Source organism: Mauremys reevesii, linkage group 2, assembly GCF_016161935.1.
Source record: "Mauremys reevesii isolate NIE-2019 linkage group 2, ASM1616193v1, whole genome shotgun sequence".
In the NCBI taxonomy this organism is placed as follows: domain Eukaryota; kingdom Metazoa; phylum Chordata; order Testudines; family Geoemydidae; genus Mauremys; species Mauremys reevesii.
Window position 1 is genome coordinate 214,671,017 of NC_052624.1, and position 21,987 is coordinate 214,693,003.

The 21,987-nt window shown below is 39.6% G+C and overlaps 1 protein-coding gene across 45 annotated transcripts in view; it reads left to right on the forward strand.

Annotated features, from left to right (window-relative positions):
* Positions 1-21,987, forward strand: part of DTNA (dystrobrevin alpha) — a 323,219-nt gene that overhangs the window by 240,258 nt on the left and 60,974 nt on the right. For 33 of the 45 annotated variants that reach the window (XR_005593709.1, XR_005593707.1, XR_005593708.1 and 30 more), the window contains 7 exons: positions 61-146; positions 1,546-1,700; positions 6,511-6,616; positions 9,011-9,177; positions 13,289-13,413; positions 18,732-18,812; positions 21,082-21,171. Coding sequence is in view for 42 of the 45 variants with exons in the window: in XM_039522836.1 (XP_039378770.1) it covers positions 61-146; positions 1,546-1,700; positions 6,511-6,616; positions 9,011-9,177; positions 13,289-13,413; positions 18,732-18,812; positions 21,082-21,171 (810 nt within the window). In the remaining 3 variants the exon portion in view is untranslated. Of the gene's footprint in view, positions 1-60; positions 147-1,545; positions 1,701-6,510; positions 6,617-9,010; positions 9,178-13,288; positions 13,414-18,731; positions 18,813-20,217; positions 20,254-21,081; positions 21,172-21,565; positions 21,761-21,987 lie in introns of those variants that run through there. The other 12 variants (XM_039522849.1, XM_039522817.1, XM_039522819.1 and 9 more) reach the window with 3 other exon arrangements.

Consider the following 21,987-nt stretch of genomic DNA (forward strand, 5'->3'; position numbering starts at 1 on the left):
TAAAATGTACATTCATGCTGGTCAGATCATGCCGTATAACAACTTTTTATTATCTAACAGGGAAGGACATGGTAAAATTTCAGTTTTTGCTGTCAAAATGGCTTTGGCAACTCTTTGTGGAGGAAAGATCATGGACAAATTAAGATGTAAGTTTTGTTTTGTCTGTCGTTCATCCCTGTATTTGGTAAGATATCAAATTGTGCCAGAATGGTAGCTGGACCTGATGGAATTAGACCATGCTTATATTTGGTGTTGGTGGGTTTTGCTGAACCAATTTGCATCTTCAGATAACTCCAGTTCACTGTTTGGATGGCCTGTCAACCAGTTTTGGAGCCAGGTCACATATGTCTAATTCTGACGAGTACGGTACAGATTTGATTTCTGTTCAGGCTGATTGAATTAAAAGGTTATCGTAAGTACAGTCAAGTGCAGCAAATGTCTAGCATTATGAAGTATCATTGGACAATTTCCTCTTTTATGACATCTCTCTCATTTTCACAGTTAGAAAAACAATACAGTTTATACACTGTTTATCTTTCCTTTCCAGAGGCACATGTCTATCCCTTCTGCTTTACAGGATTCATCTTGTTTCCCAAACAAATCTAGCCAAGGTTTATTCTAGCTGCAGAAGCATCGAGAGACTTCCTTTTAGAATTCTTGTCCCTTGGGATCAGCTTCGTCTAGAGTACAGTGCTTAGTTCTCCCTTTTCTCTGATGTTGTGCATAAGGATAGCTATTGAGTCCCTGAGTCCAGAGGCTGTATGCAATGGCAGGATGTAGTGTGACACTGGTTTCCCAGCGGTGAACTGTGGGGTCCTTCACTTGGAATTTCCCTCCAGATGCACCCAGTGTGATATCTGCCATCTAGAACAGAGGTGGCCATAATAGCCTGAAAAATGATAATGGTCCCTTAGTCTAGCATCCCCCACTAAGTTTTGGAGCCTTTTAAACTTTTCACTTTCTTACTCGGGGGAAAAAAAAGTCTACCATCAAGGAAAATAAAAAAAGAGTAAGGTGCAGCTATAGAATGACAAATTGTTGTAATATTTACATGGCAAATAATTTAAGCCAAAAAAGTGATAAGATTCAAGTAATGCATTTCAAATTTGTTGTGTGTTTTACATGTCCAAAAAATCATAAACAGCCTCATGAACTCAGGGCCAGAATGGCACCAGACAAAAAGTTGTAGTTGATGTTTTGCACTTGGTCAAATCTGGTTCCATTCTATCTGACTAAGTTACTCACTTATGTTATGCATCAAGCACCAGCTAAAAAGGAATGACACCACACAGCCACAAAAGCAGGAATATTTTAATATAGAAATCTGATAGTTTTCTTACATGTGCATTTTTCTTTTGCCTCTGGCAAGTTAGGCTAAAATTAAAGGTGCAATAATATTGACATTTTCCATAAGCAGAATACATTATATAAAAAACCTCATTACTTTAAGTTCAGATCATATGTTGTTGAACTAAGAGAAGATCTGCAGTTTAAATGAAGTAAACCTTTCCTTTTCTTGCTCTTTTTTTGTCTTAATTTCCCCAGATATTTTCTCAATGATTTCAGACTCTGGTGGAGTGATGGTTTATGGAAGGTATGATATGTTTCTGCGGGAGGTTCTCAAACTTCCCACTGCAGTTTTCGAAGGTCCTTCATTTGGTTACACGGAGCAATCGGCAAAATCCTGTTTCTCTCAACAGGTAAAGAAAGATGGCCTCACTGACGTAGGCTATCAGTCACATGATTAATCAAGTTTTCTTTCGTTCTTTTTTCCTTTACACACACATACGTGTGCACACAGTCATGCTGCTCCTCTTTCCTGCTACAGTTGTGCATACATGACCTTATATCTCCATCTTCTTAAACCAAGTATCTAATTGTTCATGTCTATGATGAGGCAACAGATACACTTGAAATGCTCCGGTGAAAAATAACTGTTTCTCACCTCTTCTTTGTTGGAATGGAAGCCTACAGGCAACTGAACATCTGATTTCTCCCTTGCAGAAATTCTTAGTAGGATCCAAGAAAGTGCTGAAGTTACACAGAAAGGAATATGGCATTTGTCACAGCACATCAGACTGTGTGGATGCATTGAGTCTGATATCCTGCCAGTGGCCAATACCTGATGCTTCGGAGAGGGGAGGGACGAACTCAAAAATACCCAATACTACATGTAGCTGATTGTGCATTGCTCTGTTGTATTGGAAGAAGAGAATTTCTTCCTGTGAACTGCATTGATTTACACCCTTAGAAAAATATTAAACTTATGTTAACACTCATAAGAAATTCAGTAGTGCAATACATGGAAAGTAAAGGAAGATGTTGAAGCTGAGAAAACATTGGGAACAAAGCGGTATTTTTCTTCTCTTCTTTACTGCTAAAATATAGATCTGGGGCTCCAAAAGGAATTTATACTTCCTATTTCCCTGACAGGCATGATAAACATGATATGATATATATTTATCTTCCTATCAAACTGTTATCGCAATAGCAGAGATTTAAAAAAAAATTAAATCTAAGGTTGTGGAACTAAAATGTGTCCTAACTCTGATGTGCTGTTGCTTGGACAAATGTTGTTCCACAATCTAGTGACGTGGGGATGTCTACTAGGGTATCTCCTTCTGGACACATCTGGGAATTAGCTCTGCCAGCCAGATGCCGTCTTCTTGCAGTTCCTCAGCCTGTCATCTCACTCTCAGTCTGTAGCCCGTCTCTTGCACTCAGGAACTGCAGTGCCTCACCTTTGTGGATTAGTCCTCCTGCCAAGTTACAATAGGCCTCCCCTTCCAAGGTAATAAAGCTAGTCCAGTTGGCATCTCCATGGCTCCTATGCCACTTCCTGTGGCTGGCAGGGGAACCCAGGCCCATCCTCTATACTGGGTACCAACCCAGGGACTCTATAATAAGCAGTCACAGTCTGCATAGTCCTCCCCGTTATGCAGGGCCGGTGCAAGGATGTTTCGTGCCCTAGGCAAAACTTCCACCTTGCGCCCTCCCCCCCCCCCCGCGTGCCCCTACCCTGAGGCACTCCCCCCTCCGCCCTGAGGTGCCCCCGTTGCGGCAGCTCTCCACTCCCCCACCCTCTGCAGCAAGCCTGGGAGGCGGAGAAGTGAAGCAGCCACGGCGTGCTCGGGGAGGAGGTGGGGCAGGGGTGAGCTGGAGCAGGGAGTTCCCCTGCATGCCCCCCCTCCCTTACTTGCTGCAGGCGGCCCTCCCCGCGCTCCCCTGCCCCAGCTCCCTCCGCCTAAATGCTGGCGGCGACCGGGGCGGCCGAAGATCTGGCTGCTGTGGTTGCTGCCGAAGAAACTCCCAAATCCTACTGTCCTAGGCGACCGCCTAGCTCGCCTAAATGGTTGGACCAGCCCTGCCCTTATGCTGTTTCCATGGGCTTCTTCATACCAAGCTCTCACAGGCTTTCTTTCCCCCACAACTCCTCTGGGGTTGACCCTTCTTCTAGGGGCTAGAACCCCAGGGTTTATTCTCCCTCTTGGGTTTTCACCTGCCTTCCTCTGTCCCTGCAGCCTCTTTCTATTGCAAACTTCCTGACTTTATAATCCAGCCCCTACTCCTGCCCAGCTGAGCCTCTTGTTCAGTTAAACCTGGCTCCTGCTACAGGTACAGCCAGGTACCCTAATTGGCCCCTCAGGCCCACGTTAACCCCACCAGGGCCTATGTGGGGTACACAACCCATCACCCCTCATCTCACAGTGTATATTTAGTTTCAAGTTTCCAAGCAATTGATTAAAAACTGCGGGAGGAAAAAAATGACTTTTAAAGGTATGGAAATTACTTTCAGTGTCCTTTTAAGGGACATTGCTTCTTTAATCCATAAAATCAGTGACCACCGAAGGAGTGCAGCCATAAAGCTGTCAGTGAAGCAGAAATTACTTTATTTGGTACAAATCAAGTTTTAATTTATAGCTAGGGCCCTACCAAATTCACGGCCATGAAAAACGTGTCACGGACCATGAAATCTGGTCTCCCAGCGTGAAATCTGGTCTTGTGGGTTCTTTTACCCTATACTGTTACTAGGTTATAGATTACCCTTACTGCTGGTTGCTACCCTCTGGAATAAGCTTTGCTGGGCAGGAAACAGGAACGGCTAACATCTCTGTTTCATTGGTTGCAATGCTCTGTGATACACCAGTAGCTGACATAGAGCCAGTTGTTTTTTATAGATGCTGTCTTTCAGATAACCTACTGAATGAACAGTAACCGGTTTATTAAATATTACTGTGTTAGGTTTTAGTACGGTACCCAGACACTGAACAAGATTGTTTTGAATAACATGCGCCTTAGTTAGGATTCAGTGTCACTGACCCAAATTATGACTATGGGAATTTTTGCTCAATTTATAGTTACTATGTAACTTAATTTTTTTACCAATTTGTTTTTTCCTTGCCTTGTTGTTGTTTGCTTTTTCTTTGGATTTCTTTGGATTTTTCTTTGTTTGCTTTTTCTTTGGATTTCTTTGTTTGCTGGTAGTGGCTCTGCCTTCAGAGCTGGGCTACTGGCCAGCAGCTGACACTCTCAAGCTGCCTGCCTCTGAAGGCAGCGCCACTGCCAGCAGCAGCACAGAAGTAAGGGTATCAGTACCACAACCCCCCTACAATAACCTTGAGACCCGCCCCCGATAACTCGTTTTTGGGACAGGCCCCCTACAATTACAGCACCATGAAATTTCAGATTTAAATAGCTGAAATCATGGAATTCATGATTTTTAAAATCCTATGCCCCTGAAATTGACCAAACTGGACAGTGAATTTGTTAGGCCCCTATTTATAGCTCCATTCCAAAGAGAATTCCATTGTGGAAGAGCTGTGCTTGCCTCTGCATCTGTTTGCTTGTTCAGAGCACCACTGTGTGTGCAGCCAACTTAGTCCCTCTCCAGGAACAGAGAGAACACTTTACGCTACTTGATTATTTATGATATGGGAAACTGGATGATCTTTCATTCACTAGTTTTCTTTCTGCCCTTCTCCTCCTCTTTTCAGCTCTGCTGCTGCTAATAGTGACATTTGTTACTGTCAATGGTCAGCAAAGCCATGGCAGGCATCCACAGTAGAGTCCTATAAGGCAAATCATTATTCTGTGAACTGGTGCTTAACAGCACAGAGTTCCTGTTTATTTGGGAATAGAGCACTCATTCTCAGGTGTATGGTAAACAGATGTTAACCATCCTATTAACATGTTTATTGATACGGGCTAATTTTTGGTACTGATGCAGCTCTTTATTTACTATCAGTGACTTTCAGATTAAATTTGTAAAGTACTGAACATTTACACTTTTTAAAATAGCAAAAAAAACTTGGGATTATTTCTAGGGGACACTAATGTCTAGAAAGGTCTTGTCTTTTTATTAGATGAAAAACTGAGTTTCTGACTATATCTGTTTATTAAATATCCCATGACACTTTTCACAAATGTTAGTTGGGATAGTTACATGCTGCCTGTATATATTTCCGCTGCAGTTACAACAGGTACAGTTTTCTTCATTACTTCCACTCCTAAAACTGCTGTGTAGTGACCCTGTGCGCTGTTGAACAGCTGCCATTTCACTAATGGGTTAAAGTGATGGTTTGTACAATCGGTTAATATAGTCTGAGAAGCACTTTGGGATCCAAATGAATGCAATAACATATACAAACAGATATCACTGGTTTTAATCTATAAATATTCCAAACAGGACTCAACATTTATATATGATCATTTTCTTCATGGGAAGGCATTAGTTCTTAATTTCTGTCAGTAAGACTTACTGTCAGTAAGTCTGTCGCATACTATGAGAAGTATATTAAAAGGTAAAGAGTCTTAACAGTGGACACATCTCAGAGAGGAATCTGCATAAAGGTCTTAAAAACGTGAGAATAAGATTTGAGTTAAAAAAATTTCAGAAATGCACGTGTCTCATTTTCCAAAACCAAAAAGACTTGGGTCACTTAGGAGTCTAAGCCTCACTGAGGAACAATAGGACTTAAACCTCTAAGTGTCTAAGTCACTTTTAAAAATGGAATATATACACTGTTGAAAATTTTAATCTCTGTCTTTATTTGTCCTTTCATTTTTTTTTAACTTTAGCAGATATTGGAGTGGTGTCTGTCACTCTGTGGATGGTAAATGGCTTTTTGTTTGATGCATGTGCATTAGATAGGACCAATGGCATATAGTAATATGAACAGGTTGCGAAACTGATGTATTCAGGAAGGATCTTTCTTGGGGGGCAAACTTTAGGTCAGAACCCTTAAAGTGAGTGATTACTTAATAAATGGCATCAACTCCTTCCATGAAGAGAACTGCTGGTTACAGGTGGCAGACATTATAACCACTAATGCCTCATCTTCTGTTTTTACAGCCTTTGGCAGTGTCATTTTCTTCTCGGTTTATGGCTTGAGGTTTAAGAACTTCATTTCTTCATTCTCAAGTACTTTTATAAAAACACGTTCAAGTCACCCTGATTTCTGTGGTTACTGTTGTTTTTTTGTTTGTTTGTTTTTGTGTTTGTTTGAGCAGAAAAAAGTCACATTAAATGCTTTCTTGGATACTCTCATGTCTGACCCCCCGCCGCAGTGTCTGGTCTGGCTACCACTTCTGCATCGATTGGCAAATGTTGAAAATGGTAAGTGATGGCTGCTCACCAAGTTTAGTTAAAGAATAGCAGTTGCAATGGGGACATCTAGGCTATATATGATGAGCTTCTCAGTTTATGGATGACATTATAAGAGCTACTGTACTGAGGTTATTGATTCCAGGTGCCATCTTATAGCTGCTAATCAAATAGGATGCCTTACTGTCAGTCATTCCACTTGTAGCCTTGTTTAATTTTTTTGCTGTGCTCTGGAGTTTGTCCTAAATGTTTCCTCGCTTTCTATGCCCTGGATAGCCAGAGAGCTACAGTAGGCGGCCCACTTGCGCCACACACACATTTGGTAAAATCAAAGACCATGACATTTATTAGCTATGACATAACAGCACTAAAGGAGGAACAGCAGGGCAGCTCCTTCCCACACAATCTACCTGGCAGGCTAAGTTCAGTGCAGGTTGTAAACTAATGTCCACAATGTCCAAGTAGTCCTTAAAAGGAGGACTAAACACCTCCCTGCAAAACTATCTATCCAAGAAACAGGAGCAAGAAACCTCAGATCCAACCTTCTTTCTCTCTTATGTGAAGGGCTTTAATTGAGGGGGTACCTCTGACCCAGACACTGAATCACTCCCCTGGCTCTGAAATGCATAGATTCAGAGATTTTACGGTCAGTGTGGACCATTCTGATCATCTCATCTGACCTCCTATGTAACACAAACCATAGAATGCCACCCAGTAATTTCTGTATCAAACACACAACTTCTGTTTGGGCAACTTGGGAGAGGTTGGCAGGTAACCACTCTGCTCACAAATATGCAGGACTATTGGTCTAACCCCACAGACATAGATTCTGTAGCAGAATGCAGACACTGCAGCAGCATTGAAACGGCAGTCGCAACCACAGAAGGACCCCAGTACTGTGGGTTCATTCCATCCTCTCTCCACCCCTCCAAGCCCTATATATTTCCCCAGATAGTTCTAGCAGATTCCACACAGTTCTCTTATGCAAAGCCATCTCTTCTACTGTGCACAATGACCTGTATTCCGACCTTAAACAGGAAGAGGATACATAATAGGAAGTACACTTTCAGTGTCTTACTTAGCAGAGTATACCTGCTCCTAAGATGATATTTCCTCCACATGGTTCTTAAGAGGAGTTTGGCATCTAATCCTTTGCAAATGTCATTGATAATATATCCTTTAATGTTATGGATCTAGAAGGAATGGAAGATTTAAACCCAAGGAAACATGTTAAGCCTTTATATTTAAACATTCAATTAACAATATGAATAAATCTTCAAAAAACAATTAATTTTGCTTCCCCATATTTCCCTTGGTAGGCAGGGGAAAAAATCCTCTCTCTCTTTTTTGAGATTCTCAGTCTAATGGTGTAGCTGCTAGGTCAAGGAGCAGACATGTTTGAAAATAAACTTAAGAGCCTCACTTTCTTAGTCTGGAGGGATGAGAGTTGTTGTGCAGAGGATTTTCTGTTGTTACTACCAGAGGTCATTGGGAAAATGTTGCCAGCTCATTTCCTCTCAAGTGCTCCCTCCCACCTATCCATAGAGCATAACTGGAGCTTCAAAGGGGGATGCATATATGTATTCAGTTGCAGATAAATACAGTGTACATGCTGTAGTGTGCAGAGACGGGCAGAGGCAATGGGAGTGCCAAGTGGTGGGGGAAAAACATAGCTCATAGCAGCATGAATAGTAAAAGATGCCATAAATCAGTCTAATATTTGAGGGCAGTGCTTCCGGGTGACACAAATCCCCTTATTATATCCTTTTGGTTGGAATGATGGACAAAATGGAGCCCATTCTTAAGGCCAGATTTTCAAACGTGGGTACCAAATATTGAGTGCTTAAATCCGTATCTAAATGTAGTTAGTTAACTACATCAGTCGTAGGTGATTAACATAGGTATCTAGATGCCTTTACATAGATTTAGGCACCTAACTGTAGGCACCCATGTTTGAAAATCTGACCTCTGACCCTTAGGCTCACCAACTCAACTGCTAATGATAACAATAAAACCCTTCACCTTTCCAGAATAGCAACCTATTAAAGCAAGGTAGATTTCCTTCTAATTTACTGTTTGTTTCCTCTGTAATAAACTCAGTTTGCTTTGTAGTTTGAACACATTTCTGAGGCTGTAGGAAGAACGGTGCATGTTGCTTCAGAAGTGATAAAGGATTTGGAGTTGGGAATTAAGCAAATGCAGTTTGTACCTTGGAAGAGACCCACAAAAGACTTGTGAAGTTTTCATATATATATTTTCCTCAGCCTAAGACCATGAATGGCATTTGATGTTGAAAATTACTGCAAACAAAGGAAGGATTCAGTCACCATTTGGGGCTTCATTCTTAATCTTGTTCTTATTGTTTCTTTTGTTTGTTTTTGTTTTTTAAATTTCTCTCCCCCGCAGTCTTCCATCCTGTTGAGTGTTCCTACTGCCACAGTGAGAGCATGATGGGATTTCGCTATCGGTGCCAGCAGTGTCACAATTACCAGCTCTGTCAGGACTGCTTCTGGAGGGGACATGCCAGTGGTTCCCATAGCAACCAGCACCAAATGAAAGAATACACATCGTGGGTAAGGGAAGGTTCATGCATTGCTGCAGACTGTTTGAACTCCAGCAGTCAGAGAGAGAATCCCAGGGATGGAGTAGGAACCTTGGCCAATTCAGTCATTTTATATCGCAAAATATAAAACTTTGGTGGCCAATTTAGTTAAGTATGGAGAATCCACAATTGTGGTCCCTATTCACCATTAAGCTCTGAGACAAGAATTTGTTTTCTGAGAGTGGATTTCAGCAGTCTGACAGTTTAATACTGTACTGGATGTCAGGACAACTACAGGAGGGTCTTGGAATATAATGCTATTTTCACAGTAAGTTTTCCATTTTTGAAGGACCCATAGTAAAGTATTTGTTAGCCTTTCTCTCGCTTTCTCTGATTCATATGCTAATGATTACATGTAAATGAAATTATGGGGACTATTGAAGTATCATTCAGCTGTCCATGAAATCTTTTTTTTTTTTTTTGAGGAACTAATTTAAGTAAGTGTGTGTGTGTGTGTATGTGTGCGCGCATGTGTGTGTTCAATATATATGTATTATGTTCCCATTATAATAGCATTTGAGTACATTAACATAATTACATCCATAATAAATCATACAACCTATATTAAGTAACAAAAATAATCACCCACCTTTACATCATTTTAAAAAAAAATCCACCGCTTATACCCAGCTGGCACAAATGCTTCACCAAATAGTTAAGCCTAGCAAGCCTAGCAACTTCTCTCTGAAATCTGGAAAGGTGAAACATCACTAAGAACATGCCATCTTCAGAATTCAAATCCGGGGACCCTCAGCAGAGGCACTTTAGCTGATCTCAGATGTCACAGTAGTGCATTGTTGTACAGGGAGAGGCGTGGTCTTTTAGGCAGGAGAGATGCAGACCACAGTGTCAAGTATCAGAGGGGTAGCCGTGTTAGTCTGGTTCTGTAGAAGCAGCAAAGAATCCTGTGGCACCTTATAGACTAACAGACGTTTTGCAGCATGAGCTTTCGTGGGTGAATACCCACTTCTTCGGATGCAAGTAGTGGAAATTTCCAGGGGCAGGTATATATAAGCAAGCAAGAAGCAAGCTAGAGATAACGAGGTTAGATCAATCAGGGAGGATGAGGCCCTGTTCTAGCAGTTGAGGTGTGAAAACCAAGAGAGGAGAAACTGGTTCTGTAATTGGCAAGCCATTCACAGTCTTTGTTTAATCCTGAGCTGATGGTGTCAAATTTGCAGATGAACTGGAGCTCAGCAGTTTCTCTTTGAAGTCTGGTCCTAAAGTTTTTTTGCTGCAGGATGGCCACCTTAAGATCTGCTATTGTGTGGCCAGGGAGGTTGAAGTGTTCTCCTACAGGTTTTTGTATATTGCCATTCCTAATGTCTGATTTGTGTCCATTTATCCTTTTCCTTATAGACTGTCCAGTTTGGCCGATGTACATAGCAGAGGGGCATTGCTGGCATATGATGGCATATATTACATTGGTGGACGTGCAGGTGAATGAACCGGCGATGGTGTGGCTGATCTGATTAGGTCCTGTGATGGTGTCGCTGGTGTCCCCTCCATCGCATCATCAGGGATCTATAACCCATCCTGGACAATGATCCCACACTTTCACAGGCCTTGGGTGACAGGCCAGTCCTCGCCCACAGACAACCTGCCAACCTGAAGCATATTCTCACCAGCAACTGCACACCGCACCATAGTAACTCTAGCTCAGGAACCAATCCATGCAACAAACCTCGATGCCAACTCTGCCCACATATCTACACCAGCGACACCATCACAGGACCTAATCAGATCAGCCACACCATCGCCGGTTCATTCACCTGCACGTCCACCAATGTAATATATGCCATCATATGCCAGCAATGCCCCTCTGCTATGTACATCGGCCAAACTGGACAGTCTATAAGGAAAAGGATAAATGGACACAAATCAGACATTAGGAATGGCAATTTACAAAAACCTGTAGGAGAACACTTCAACTTCCCTGGCCACACAATAGCAGATCTTAAGGTGGCCATCCTGCAGCAAAAAAACTTTAGGACCAGACTTCAAAGAGAAACTGCTGAGCTCCAGTTCATCTGCAAATTTGACACCATCAGCTCAGGATTAAACAAAGACTGTGAATGGCTTGCCAATTACAGAACCAGTTTCTCCTCCCTTGGTTTTCACACCTCAACTGCTAGAACAGGGCCTCATCCTCCCTGATTGATCTAACCTCGTTATCTCTAGCTTGCTTCTTGCTTGCTTATATATACCTGCCCCTGGAAATTTCCACTACTTGCATCCGAAGAAGTGGGTATTCACCCACGAAAGCTCATGCTGCAAAACGTCTGTTAGTCTATAAGGTGCCACAGGATTCTTTGCTGCTTCTACAGACCACAGTGTGTGTGGATACGTGTTTGATCCTGAGTTTTCAGAACCATATTTAAAACAATCAAAACTCTGGTTCTGTGAAAGTAGCTGCCTGCCTGATGATGATGTTGCACAGAACAAGCAAGGGTTAACTATAAAAGAAATGCACTGTTTGATGATCAGTATGCCAGGCACATGGCTCTACTCTGCCTCACAATAGATCTAGGTGCACAAATGGCCTCTGGGCTCTCACTTTGTGGACATGGATGACTTGAGTTTAGACTCTGGATAGGAGAGTACGTGCCACCTGGCTCTTTTTCTCATCCCTTAACAAACAGTGTATTTGTAGAATGATAGATCTTTCTTGCTGTAGGAAGTGTGCTGCAATGGTAGGGAAGGAATCTGGTGATTTCACTTGAAAGCTGTTTCAAAACCTTGCCAGACACAATAAAAAGCAACATATGAATACATATCTAGTCGCCCCTGCTACCCAAATGTTTTTTACTTTCAGACTGGAATATTTCAATTCAAATCTGAAATTGCCTTGCTACTGTGTACATAGGTGTTATTTCTTTCCAAGCAGATTTGATAACAATGTCCTTAACACTTCCTGTGTATGAATGTTCTATATATTGGGCCTAATCTTAAAAGTTAGGTACATGCACACACCTGGAGTGTGCCTAACTCATGCAAATATCTCTGGTGTATGTGTAAATTGGAGATGTCCAAAAGTACTCAATTATGGTGAATTCAGAGTGAAACTCCATTTATAATAAAGTAGACTGAGAGTCCTAAATTGTTCAAATTCATTGTCGTGTATAATTTGGAATTCCAATAATAAAAATACTTCATATATACCTTCCTTGTGAGGATCTCAACGAACTTTAAAAACTCCAGCAAATTAAGCTTGATATCCCTTTTTGATAGGAAAGTAGTATTACCCCCATTTTAGAGATGGAGAAACTGAGTCACAGAGCTGTTAACTGGCTTGGCCAAGGTCATGCAGGAAATTTGTTGCAGAACCTAGAAGAAAACCCAGAACTCACAGCCCATTGCTACAACCACACAGCCATCCTTCCTTCACTTAGAATGAAGCTGTTATCTGGTGATTACTTCACTATATACTTCACTGTATATAATATGTCATTATGTTTATAAAAGCTGAAGATGTAGCTGCCCTAGTGCTTTAAAACTAGCATTACATTGTGTTGCCCTATGAAGACTTGTGGGATCCCAGGATTCAAAGCTTAATGCCTGTTGTTTACACAGTGAGAGCAGAGATGTTCAGTTTTTTGGGAAGCAATTAAAGTTTTTCAGTCTCTTCTTTTAGCTTTCTGTCTCCAAGTCCCTGAAACTCCATCAGTATTGTGTCTGAAATGTCATTTGCCCTTATTGTAGCAGAGGCAGCAGCTTCTAAGGCAGACAAGAGAGAAGCTTTAGTTTAAAACATCTAAAGAATGAAGGAAGCTAGTGAAACACTAGTGAGGAGGGGAGGGAAAGAATATAGTGCACTGGCTTGTATGCATGCCACTACCTTCAAAGAAACACTGTTTCCCAGGGCCTGATCCAGAGCCCACTGAAGACAATGGGAATTTTTCCATTGACCTAAATGGACTTTGGTTCATTGGACCCTTAAAGAAAGGCATAGAGTGAGGAAAAAGTTAAGAATATATTATTGTAAGTGGTAAGGTTTTGTTCTGCACTTCCTGTAGTTTCAATGTAGCAACCGTTTGCACCTTACTTGTCCACATTACTTTTACCTTCCTTGTTCCTCCCAGAAATCACCTGCTAAGAAGCTAACTAATGCACTTAGCAAGTCTTTAAGCTGTGCTTCCAGCCGTGAACCTTTGCACCCAATGTTCCCTGACCAGCCTGAAAAACCTCTAAACCTGGCTCATATTGTGTAAGTATCTGTGTGCTGTAGAGAAAGTAACCTTTGTTCCAATTGACATGTACAGACTGTGTATCTCCGATGGCTCTGGAGGAAATGCATGATGGCTGTTTCATGTCTCATGCAATGAATCAAGTGCTTTGTATAAAATCACAAGGGGCTTTCTGTTAGCGTGAATTTACCTTGGTGGTCCAGGCCACATTTAAACTATTGAAAAAACATATGGATGATGTTGATACAGGTGACACAGATATGGGACACAGTCATAAGTGGGGAGAGAAGAGTGTGAAAGTATTTAAATTTTGTGTCATTTTCTTGGTTTAGTACATTTAGATTTATTCATGATTCAGCTCTCTGGATTTATTCTCAGGAGTCTCCCAAACTTCAGCATAACACTGTATTGTCTTGAACTAAGGTGCCAGACAAGAGGTGAAATCCTGGCCATCTTGAAGTCAATGGCAAAGTTCTCAATGACTTAATGGAACCAGAATTTCACCCGAAGTCTTAAAACAATGCAGATGAATTTTCATCTTATTCTAATCTTGGATTATAGTTCATTGATCCTTTTGAATTTACTCAATACTGTAGTTTGTCTCTAAGTTTTCCCTTTCACTCTCTTTTTTTATTTAAAGTTCATATAAACTAGTCATGCTTTCCTCCCTAGCAGTCAAAGAGCTCAAAGCAGAAAGAAGCTAGATTTGGATACAATATGGAAATTGCCACTTCAGATGATATAGCATTCATTGAAGGGCCTTCATCATCTGCACTAATAGTAGATCATATATTGTCATCTGGCTAGGTAACATTGGCTTCTCTGGTGACCTGTGCTTTCTTGGTCTCATTTGACCTAAAAGTGACACTCTTTCCCAGGAATTCAAAGCAAAACTAAAGTAACAACTGGAAAAAAGTTCCAAAGCAATTAGATGTTCTGAAATGATTTAAAAGATATTTATTGTAAAATACTTCTCATGAAAAGTGCTGCAATCATTCTAAAAAAAAAGTCAGTCTTTTAACCACCTCCATCATGCTGCTGACTGAAGCAGTGGAGGCAAAAACCATAAAGGCTGTGGGAACCCTCTCTTAGCCTGCTTAGACATTTTAAAAATAAATCATGCTGATGTTATTCTTTGGGTGGTCATAATGGGAGTGGTCCCTCTTTTTTAAAATGTGAGGTATCTCATACAGATGTATAATTTTGTGTGATGGTTACAACTGATTATCTCTTAAAATAAATGTACTGCTTTATCGTAAGGATGGAATAGAGGCATATTGTACTAAGAAACAGAATTAGATGTATTTGCTTAGATACCATGGTGATCGGCATGGTATAAAAGCCGAGAATCACAGATGGATAGATAATAATTTCACATGCAGAAACTGGGCATACTTCAGAGGGATAGAAAGAGATCATGAAAGTGAAATTAAAGCCTCTTCCTCATGCTATCTAGAGTTTTTCATTGTGGGACATTAACACTGGCTCCAGTAGGAGGATCTACCTGTATTCTGATATGAGAGACAAGGTAGATGAAGAGGTATCTTTTGTTGGACCAACTTCCAGCAACTTGGTCCAATAAAAGATATATTATCTTGCCTATCTTTGTCTCTCTCTTTTATCATGGGGCCAACATGGCTACAACAGCACTGCAAACAACTACAATGAAAAACTTTTTAAAATAATTCTGTTTCACAGCATGATTGTAGTACCCTGCAAATATATATTCTTAGATAGCAGATAACATGCTGCAATCATAGTAAATACTGGGTTATTATGACGGAATTCAAACAAAGATAGGGAAGGGAAAGATACAGTAATTGAATAGAATCTGTTCCAAAATCTTTGCTGTAAAATTAGGACCTTGTCTTCTTTCTAAATACATAGATATAATTTAGTGTGAATGAATATAAGCATGAGAGACAATCTATTTTATTTTTATGGCACAGTTTCTCCTTATTGTTAGATTGAAAGCAATATAACTGTATTGAGCATAATGATACATGAATGAAAAACCTACAAGTCATGGAAATAGCATGATCTACAATGTAATTCACATAAATTAACTGAGAGGAAAGATATGCTACAGTAACTCATTGAGAATATCTTCTTGCTGGCACAATTTTTATTTTTAAATCTAATGGAAGATAAAAGGTATCAAGAGAAACAGATCTGGGCAAGAATTCAAGCGAAGGGATTTTTCCCATATACATTTAATGGTAGACTTATATGACAAAGGAGTCCTCTGTTCTCAACAGTGCTACTTTAAATAAGGACAAAGATCTCCTGTATTGCTGTGATTTTTTAATTTTTTTTAAAGGTAGTAACCCTCCTTTTCATTGTTCACTTCTTACCTTGGAGTACACAGAGCCAAAGAGCTGTCTATTTTTTCAGTGTTATGGGTCCAACTCAACATTTCTAATTAAAACTGCAATATAAGGCAAAACGTATCAAATATACATGTCTACAGACCATTCACAATGATGCAAGAAATAATAATGTGTGTGATGATAGTCCTAAAAGGGGAATCTCATGGCTATGAGATTTAAGCTGATGCGGGGACTTTTTTCATGCTATTTTTGTCTACCACAAATATAATTGCCAACCAAAAAGCCCCAAATATAAAGAGATTCAATAGCATTACTAGCATCATGGTGAGATTATCAAGTGCACTCAGCAGTCAATCACTGAAGTCAATGAGGACAAAACTTTTGAAAATCCCATCCATAATTTTGTCATTTAGTATGTTATACTATACTATATATTACTCCTGGGGGCATTCTGTGCCAAAAGCATTAAAAATTCTGCACACAATATTGTAAAATTCTGCAAATTTTATTTGTCAAAACAGCATTACATAATCACGCCAGTTTCAATTATTTTGGTAATTTATTTCAAAATACTTGTCAGCACGTATGTCTGTAACAATAGAGAGAGACACAAAATTTCCCCCGGGAGTAGAGTTAAAGAAACCCCTATGACAACCCAGTTCCTGTTTCTCTGTCCCTTCCCCCATTCCCAGAGCCCAGTCAGGGGGCCAGACACCCACAACCCCTCTCCCCCGGAACCCAGCCATGAGGTCCCCCCAGCCCAGACACCCGCCCCCCCTCCCCTCAGAGCCTAGGGAGGCAGAGGGAGAAACAGCCTGATGCTGGGTCTCAGGCTTATATGGGGTTTCCTGCGCACCACTGTCTCCTTCCCTCAGAGTGTGTGGGGAACTGCAGCTGCGAGGATCCTCTAACTCTCTCCTCGCACCCCCGCAGTGTCTTCTATGTGTGAGCTGGGCTTTGCCAGGTCCAGCAGCCCCAAGTGGTGGCCAACAGCACTGCAGCCAATTTCTATGGAGGCAAGGAAATTTCCGCAAAATTCTGCATTGGGCAGTGGCGCAGAATTCCCCCCGGAGTAATGTATATAGGTAGAGAGGCTTGGCAGAATTTTATTTTTATAATATTAACTGAAAATATTGGTGTTTTATTTTTAAGCATTTTTTCTATTTTTATCCATTTACATTTTCACGGTTGGGGGAAATTAAAGGGGGAGACAACAATTATTTAATGAGAATAGATATGGAGATTCAAAAAGTTAAAGATTTGTAACCATTAAAACACAAATTCTCTACATCACATGTCAAAATAAACAAGGTAAATATCCTTAAATCAAACTCTAATAAGTTCTCAAACAGCATATTTCTTACTTTGCCCATCTGTAAATTTCCATTATAATAGATGGAATTTTTTTTTGTTGGTTTGTGTGTATACAATAACATTGACATTTACCAACATTTCTAATTTAATCCTTCCAAGCCGATATATAAAGCTGTGTGAATATCTGATGTTTGTTTCCTTCCTTGCAGTACCAAAAAGTAAACAAAAAATGTTTGGGGTCAAATGACACATTTTTGTCCAACCCAAAATAAAATTTCTTTTTTTTTTCAACTTTTTTTAAATTATTTTTTTAATAAAATTTAAGTAAATTTCAAAATGAAAAGTCATTTCAAATAAAAAAATAAAAACATTTCTTTCGGAAAATGTTGAAATGAAATGGTTTTTTTTTCAGATTTTTTTGACATTTCAACGAATATGGCTTGTATTATTTTTTTAATATAAGACTGTTCCATGTTCATGGGTCAACCTCTATATACCCAGGAGGTTGTAAATTCCATAAACAGCTGCAAAGCTAAAAAATACGCATCCAAGATTAGAATTTGTCTTTGATTTTTCTAAAAGGTCTGCTATACACAGCTCTATCACATCAAATATCCACTTTGTGTATTTAAACACACACACCATGTTAAAGCTGAACTTGAGAAAAGTGATGACAAATACTCATCTGAGTGAGTCAGTAGCTTTAAGGAGCTCACCCTGGCAAAGCCTGAAATGGTTTCAATGCCAGTTTTCTTGATATGAGAATTGACAAGAAAACAATGGCCTGTTTTTATCCATATTCATTTCAAAATGCCATCTTCATTAATGGTCTCTTTTTTCAATTTCATTTTGGCTGCAAAAGAGATACCTGGTAAGTATTTTATTCTCCTTTAGTACATTTTTTTTTTTGGAGGGAAAGAAAAACTTGTAACAAATCTTATTACATCTTCATTGTTGATCACAGAATGTTTAGCAGATTCCAGCACCAAGTGTGTAATAATCTTTGAATAGTCCAGTGTTTTCATTGTCCAGATAAAAAATGCAGAACATATGTAAATCTCATGTAAATGATATGAAATGCTAACTAATACTGCTGTTCACTGGCACCATATAAATTTCCAGTTTAAAATTCCCAGGCAATTAGTATCTTACCAATTAAACTGTAAAAAACTGAGAAATTTTTTTTCTCTAATCTCAGTTTCAGTTACAATAGTAAGTAAACAATATCAGGCAGAAAAGTCATTTTTTTAAGTTGACAGTGTCCCTTTAAAGTGATTACAGTACATTATTTTATAGTCTGAGATGGGGGTGGGGAGTTAAAGACTGTTGATAGCGGTTCACCATTTTTATACTAATTATATTTTATGGGGCATTTCAGTGGACTTGGTAAAAATGCTGCACAATAAATTATTTTGCCAGAGTAGGAAAAAGAATCAAGCAAATTGTTCAAAATGTGCCTCATAACATAAAAACCTGATGTTCATTTATCTTTTGGTCCTGTTATGGCTTTTTATCCCCCATTTAAAAAAAAACAAATAACCCTTTAGTTTGGAGCAATTGGTTATTTATAGCAGACGATATCTGCTGTCAGTTTACCTTGAGCAAGAATATCATTAATCTCTATGTGTAAATACTATTGCTGATGGTTTGTTGAATACAAATAAAATATGCTTAGCTATTTTGCCTTCTTTTAGGCCTCCCAGACCTGTAACCAGCATGAATGATACGCTATTCTCCCACTCTGTTCCCTCAGGAAATACTTTCACAAACAGAAGGTGAGTGCTCATCCTTTCTTACTTTAAAACAACTCACGTGAATGGAAAATAAATCCCTGATTGTTAGGTTCTTTGCATTTTACTCAATGAAAATGTTAATAGAACACTGTCTCAGAAATATTCCAACCTTTTGTGGATTGAGTTTCAGTTATTCAGATGGGAAGGCCACATTTTAAATGAATGCCCCTGAATTTGGGCACCCAGTTCCACATTGGCGTGCTTACGTGGGCACTTAGGATGCTACAATGCACGTTTGGGTACCTAATTTTCACTGTAAGTGCTAAAATGTAGAACTGGGCACCCTGATTTAGAAGCTGATGTTTGAAAATTGGGTCTCGGATCCTAAGTCATTTGGCAGTGTTGGGCAGGGAGTAGAAGTTGGGATGTGAGGGCGTACATTGCGATAACAAGTTAATATACTAACTTGTTATCTTTGGGGATTTGAGTTAAAATTTCAGCCATGTCATTAATTGAAATGAGTTTGGTGTTCTAATTTAGATCACAGAAACTCTTTGGAGGATAACTAAAAGAAAAAGAATTCCTTGAATTTTTACTGCACTGTATAATTAATCTAGCTAGCATTTCAAATTTTGCGTGAGGCTTATAAAAGGTGGTCAGGGTAGTTTTTATGTAATAGAGTATATTTGGCATCCATGGATATGTTTCTTATACCCAGTGTTCACTTGGTATTAACTAGAGATGGAATTGAGTCGAGACCACCTGGACCAAGCACTAGGGTGACCAGATGTCCCGATTTTATAGGGACAGTCCCAATATTAGGGGCTTTTTTATATATATGGGCTTCTATTACCCCTCAGCCCCATCCCAATTTTTCACACTTGCTATCTGGTCACACTAACAAGCACCCCTGAATTGAACTTGATTCATAAATTCATTTATAGTATTCACTGCAAAGCCTTGTAACACAGAATACCAAATGGAATAAAACTGCAGCTACATATTGACTCAATCCCCCTATGGCCCAGAAATGTGGTTTAACCATTGGTACTACTCTGCAAATACAGCTTCTGGTTGGCCCACTCATCCAGCCAGTAGAGGGCAGGACCATGTTAAGTCACTGTTTGGAAAGATGTTGAGACATTCCTTCACCTGTTAAACAAATCAGAGATTCATTAAAGGCCACAACAAAGAAATGCCTTGAAATAGGGTGGCCCTATTCCCAGAGAAAAGGTGTGTGTAACTCCATACACCGTTATATGCCCAAGCAGTCAAAATATGTTTGCAGCATTTGCTACCAATTACATAGTCTACAGAAAAAAAACTATAAGTAAATGGTCATAGTCAGGATACTGCAAAGAGAAGCTCTCCTCACTCTAATGGAGAAGGTAAGCATAGTGTAACCTTTGGCTGCATCTGACTGAATTGCTCTTGCTTTATGTTTCAGTGCTTCAGAGACCTAAAATTCCCAACTATAATCTTGGTAACTTGGGTATTCATGGTTATTCTTTCAGGACTAAAAACAAAGCCATAGTACACCACACTTCAATATAGTCTCAAGAATAAAGATGTTTTGCTCCCCTAATAATTAACTTTTTGTTACCTATAAACTACCATTGTTACTAAAATGTATGCAGCCTTCAAGAAATCACAGTGCTCAATGAGCAACACAGTGTGCTTACTATTATAAGACAGGCACCCAGTAGATGTTTTTTTAGTTACAATACTTACAGTGGTATTTATTGCGCTACATGTTTCATTTTACACACAGAATTACTGATACTTCTTTTTTGCTTTAGTTTCTTTAATTCAAGTCATTGTCTTTAATTATCAGGATCAAATGAAGGTACATTTCTGGCACTTTAGAATTCCTTTTTCTCCTGGAGGAAGGGAGTGTCCTTTGCACATGAAATCAGGACTTATCAATGGAAAATGCCCTGTGGGACATGAGGAATTTTAAAAGCCAGAGCTCTAGGTAGACTGACCTTCTGGTAGGTGGGTAATATGGCATCTCCTTTATGAAATGTTCTTATGATGCCATGGACATTTCTGGTTATTTTAGAGTTAACAGTGTCCTGAAATGTAAAATAATATCATATATTAATCCTCTTGTAACTTTTTGCATTGCAACTTGTTCTAATTATTTTTGTTTTCAACCCTAATTCACTTGAAACATACACTTTTATTTTGTTTAAAAAACAGCATTCTATCTAAAATGGTTGTAAATTGAACACACTGAATCCACTGTCAGCATGCTACTCTGTGTATTTGCGTAGGATATTAACAAGGTTTCATTGTTTGAATTATTCAGGTTACTTGAGGGTATAAATGTAGCCAGTCCTGTAGCTGATGAGCATTCTCTTATAAAGCTGTATGTAAATCAGCTTCACAACAATTCACGGTCAGTATGAGAACACTAAACCACTAATCGCTGTAGTTCAGTAGCTGATGCACTAAATCATTGGTAATTCTGCTAAATTGCTAAAGATATTCTTAAAGGAGGATCCTGTAGGGATAGCGGACTTACGTGGTTTTAATTAGACTTTGATTAAACTTCACACTGGCCTTAGACTTTGCAAAGCTTTCTTGCTGTTGCACAGCACAAATCTTTCCAATGTTTTAATAACTCTAAATAGGAATATGTACTAGACATGTTTTTTGTTCAAACACCTTTAAATTTCCATCTTCACTATGTACCACTGCTTTTCTACACTCAACAGGAGCCTGAAAGAGAAACATATAACAGGTTGAAAACCATCCCAAATTTCACAGTGTTCCTGTTCTTCCTCTTCCAGGGTTTTTGCTGCTGGTGAGCACTTTGGATCAATTCCACGATACCCCTTTCTCCTCTCTCCCCCATTGCACCAAACAGGAACACTTTGGGTTCCTTGTCAAATTGGTCCACAAAGGGCGTGATCCAAATCCTAATGAAGTCAATGGGAGTCTTTCCACTAAAGTCACTGAACTTTGGATCAGGCCCACGTGCTTGATCACCACACCCTTCTTCACCATTCCCTCACATTTTAACCGTCTGAATGAGGCTTTGTTTCATTTGGTACAAAAGAAGGAAGTGGTGCAGCTGGGCAAGACCAGTCTCCCAAGTTGTTTTCTGTGGAGTATAGTCACCTCTCTTATTTTCTGAATCAGTCCTTGAGCATCAGCTATTCTTCAGGGAGAAAGCATTTGTGCTGAGATGCTGCTTTTCTGAATACCAATC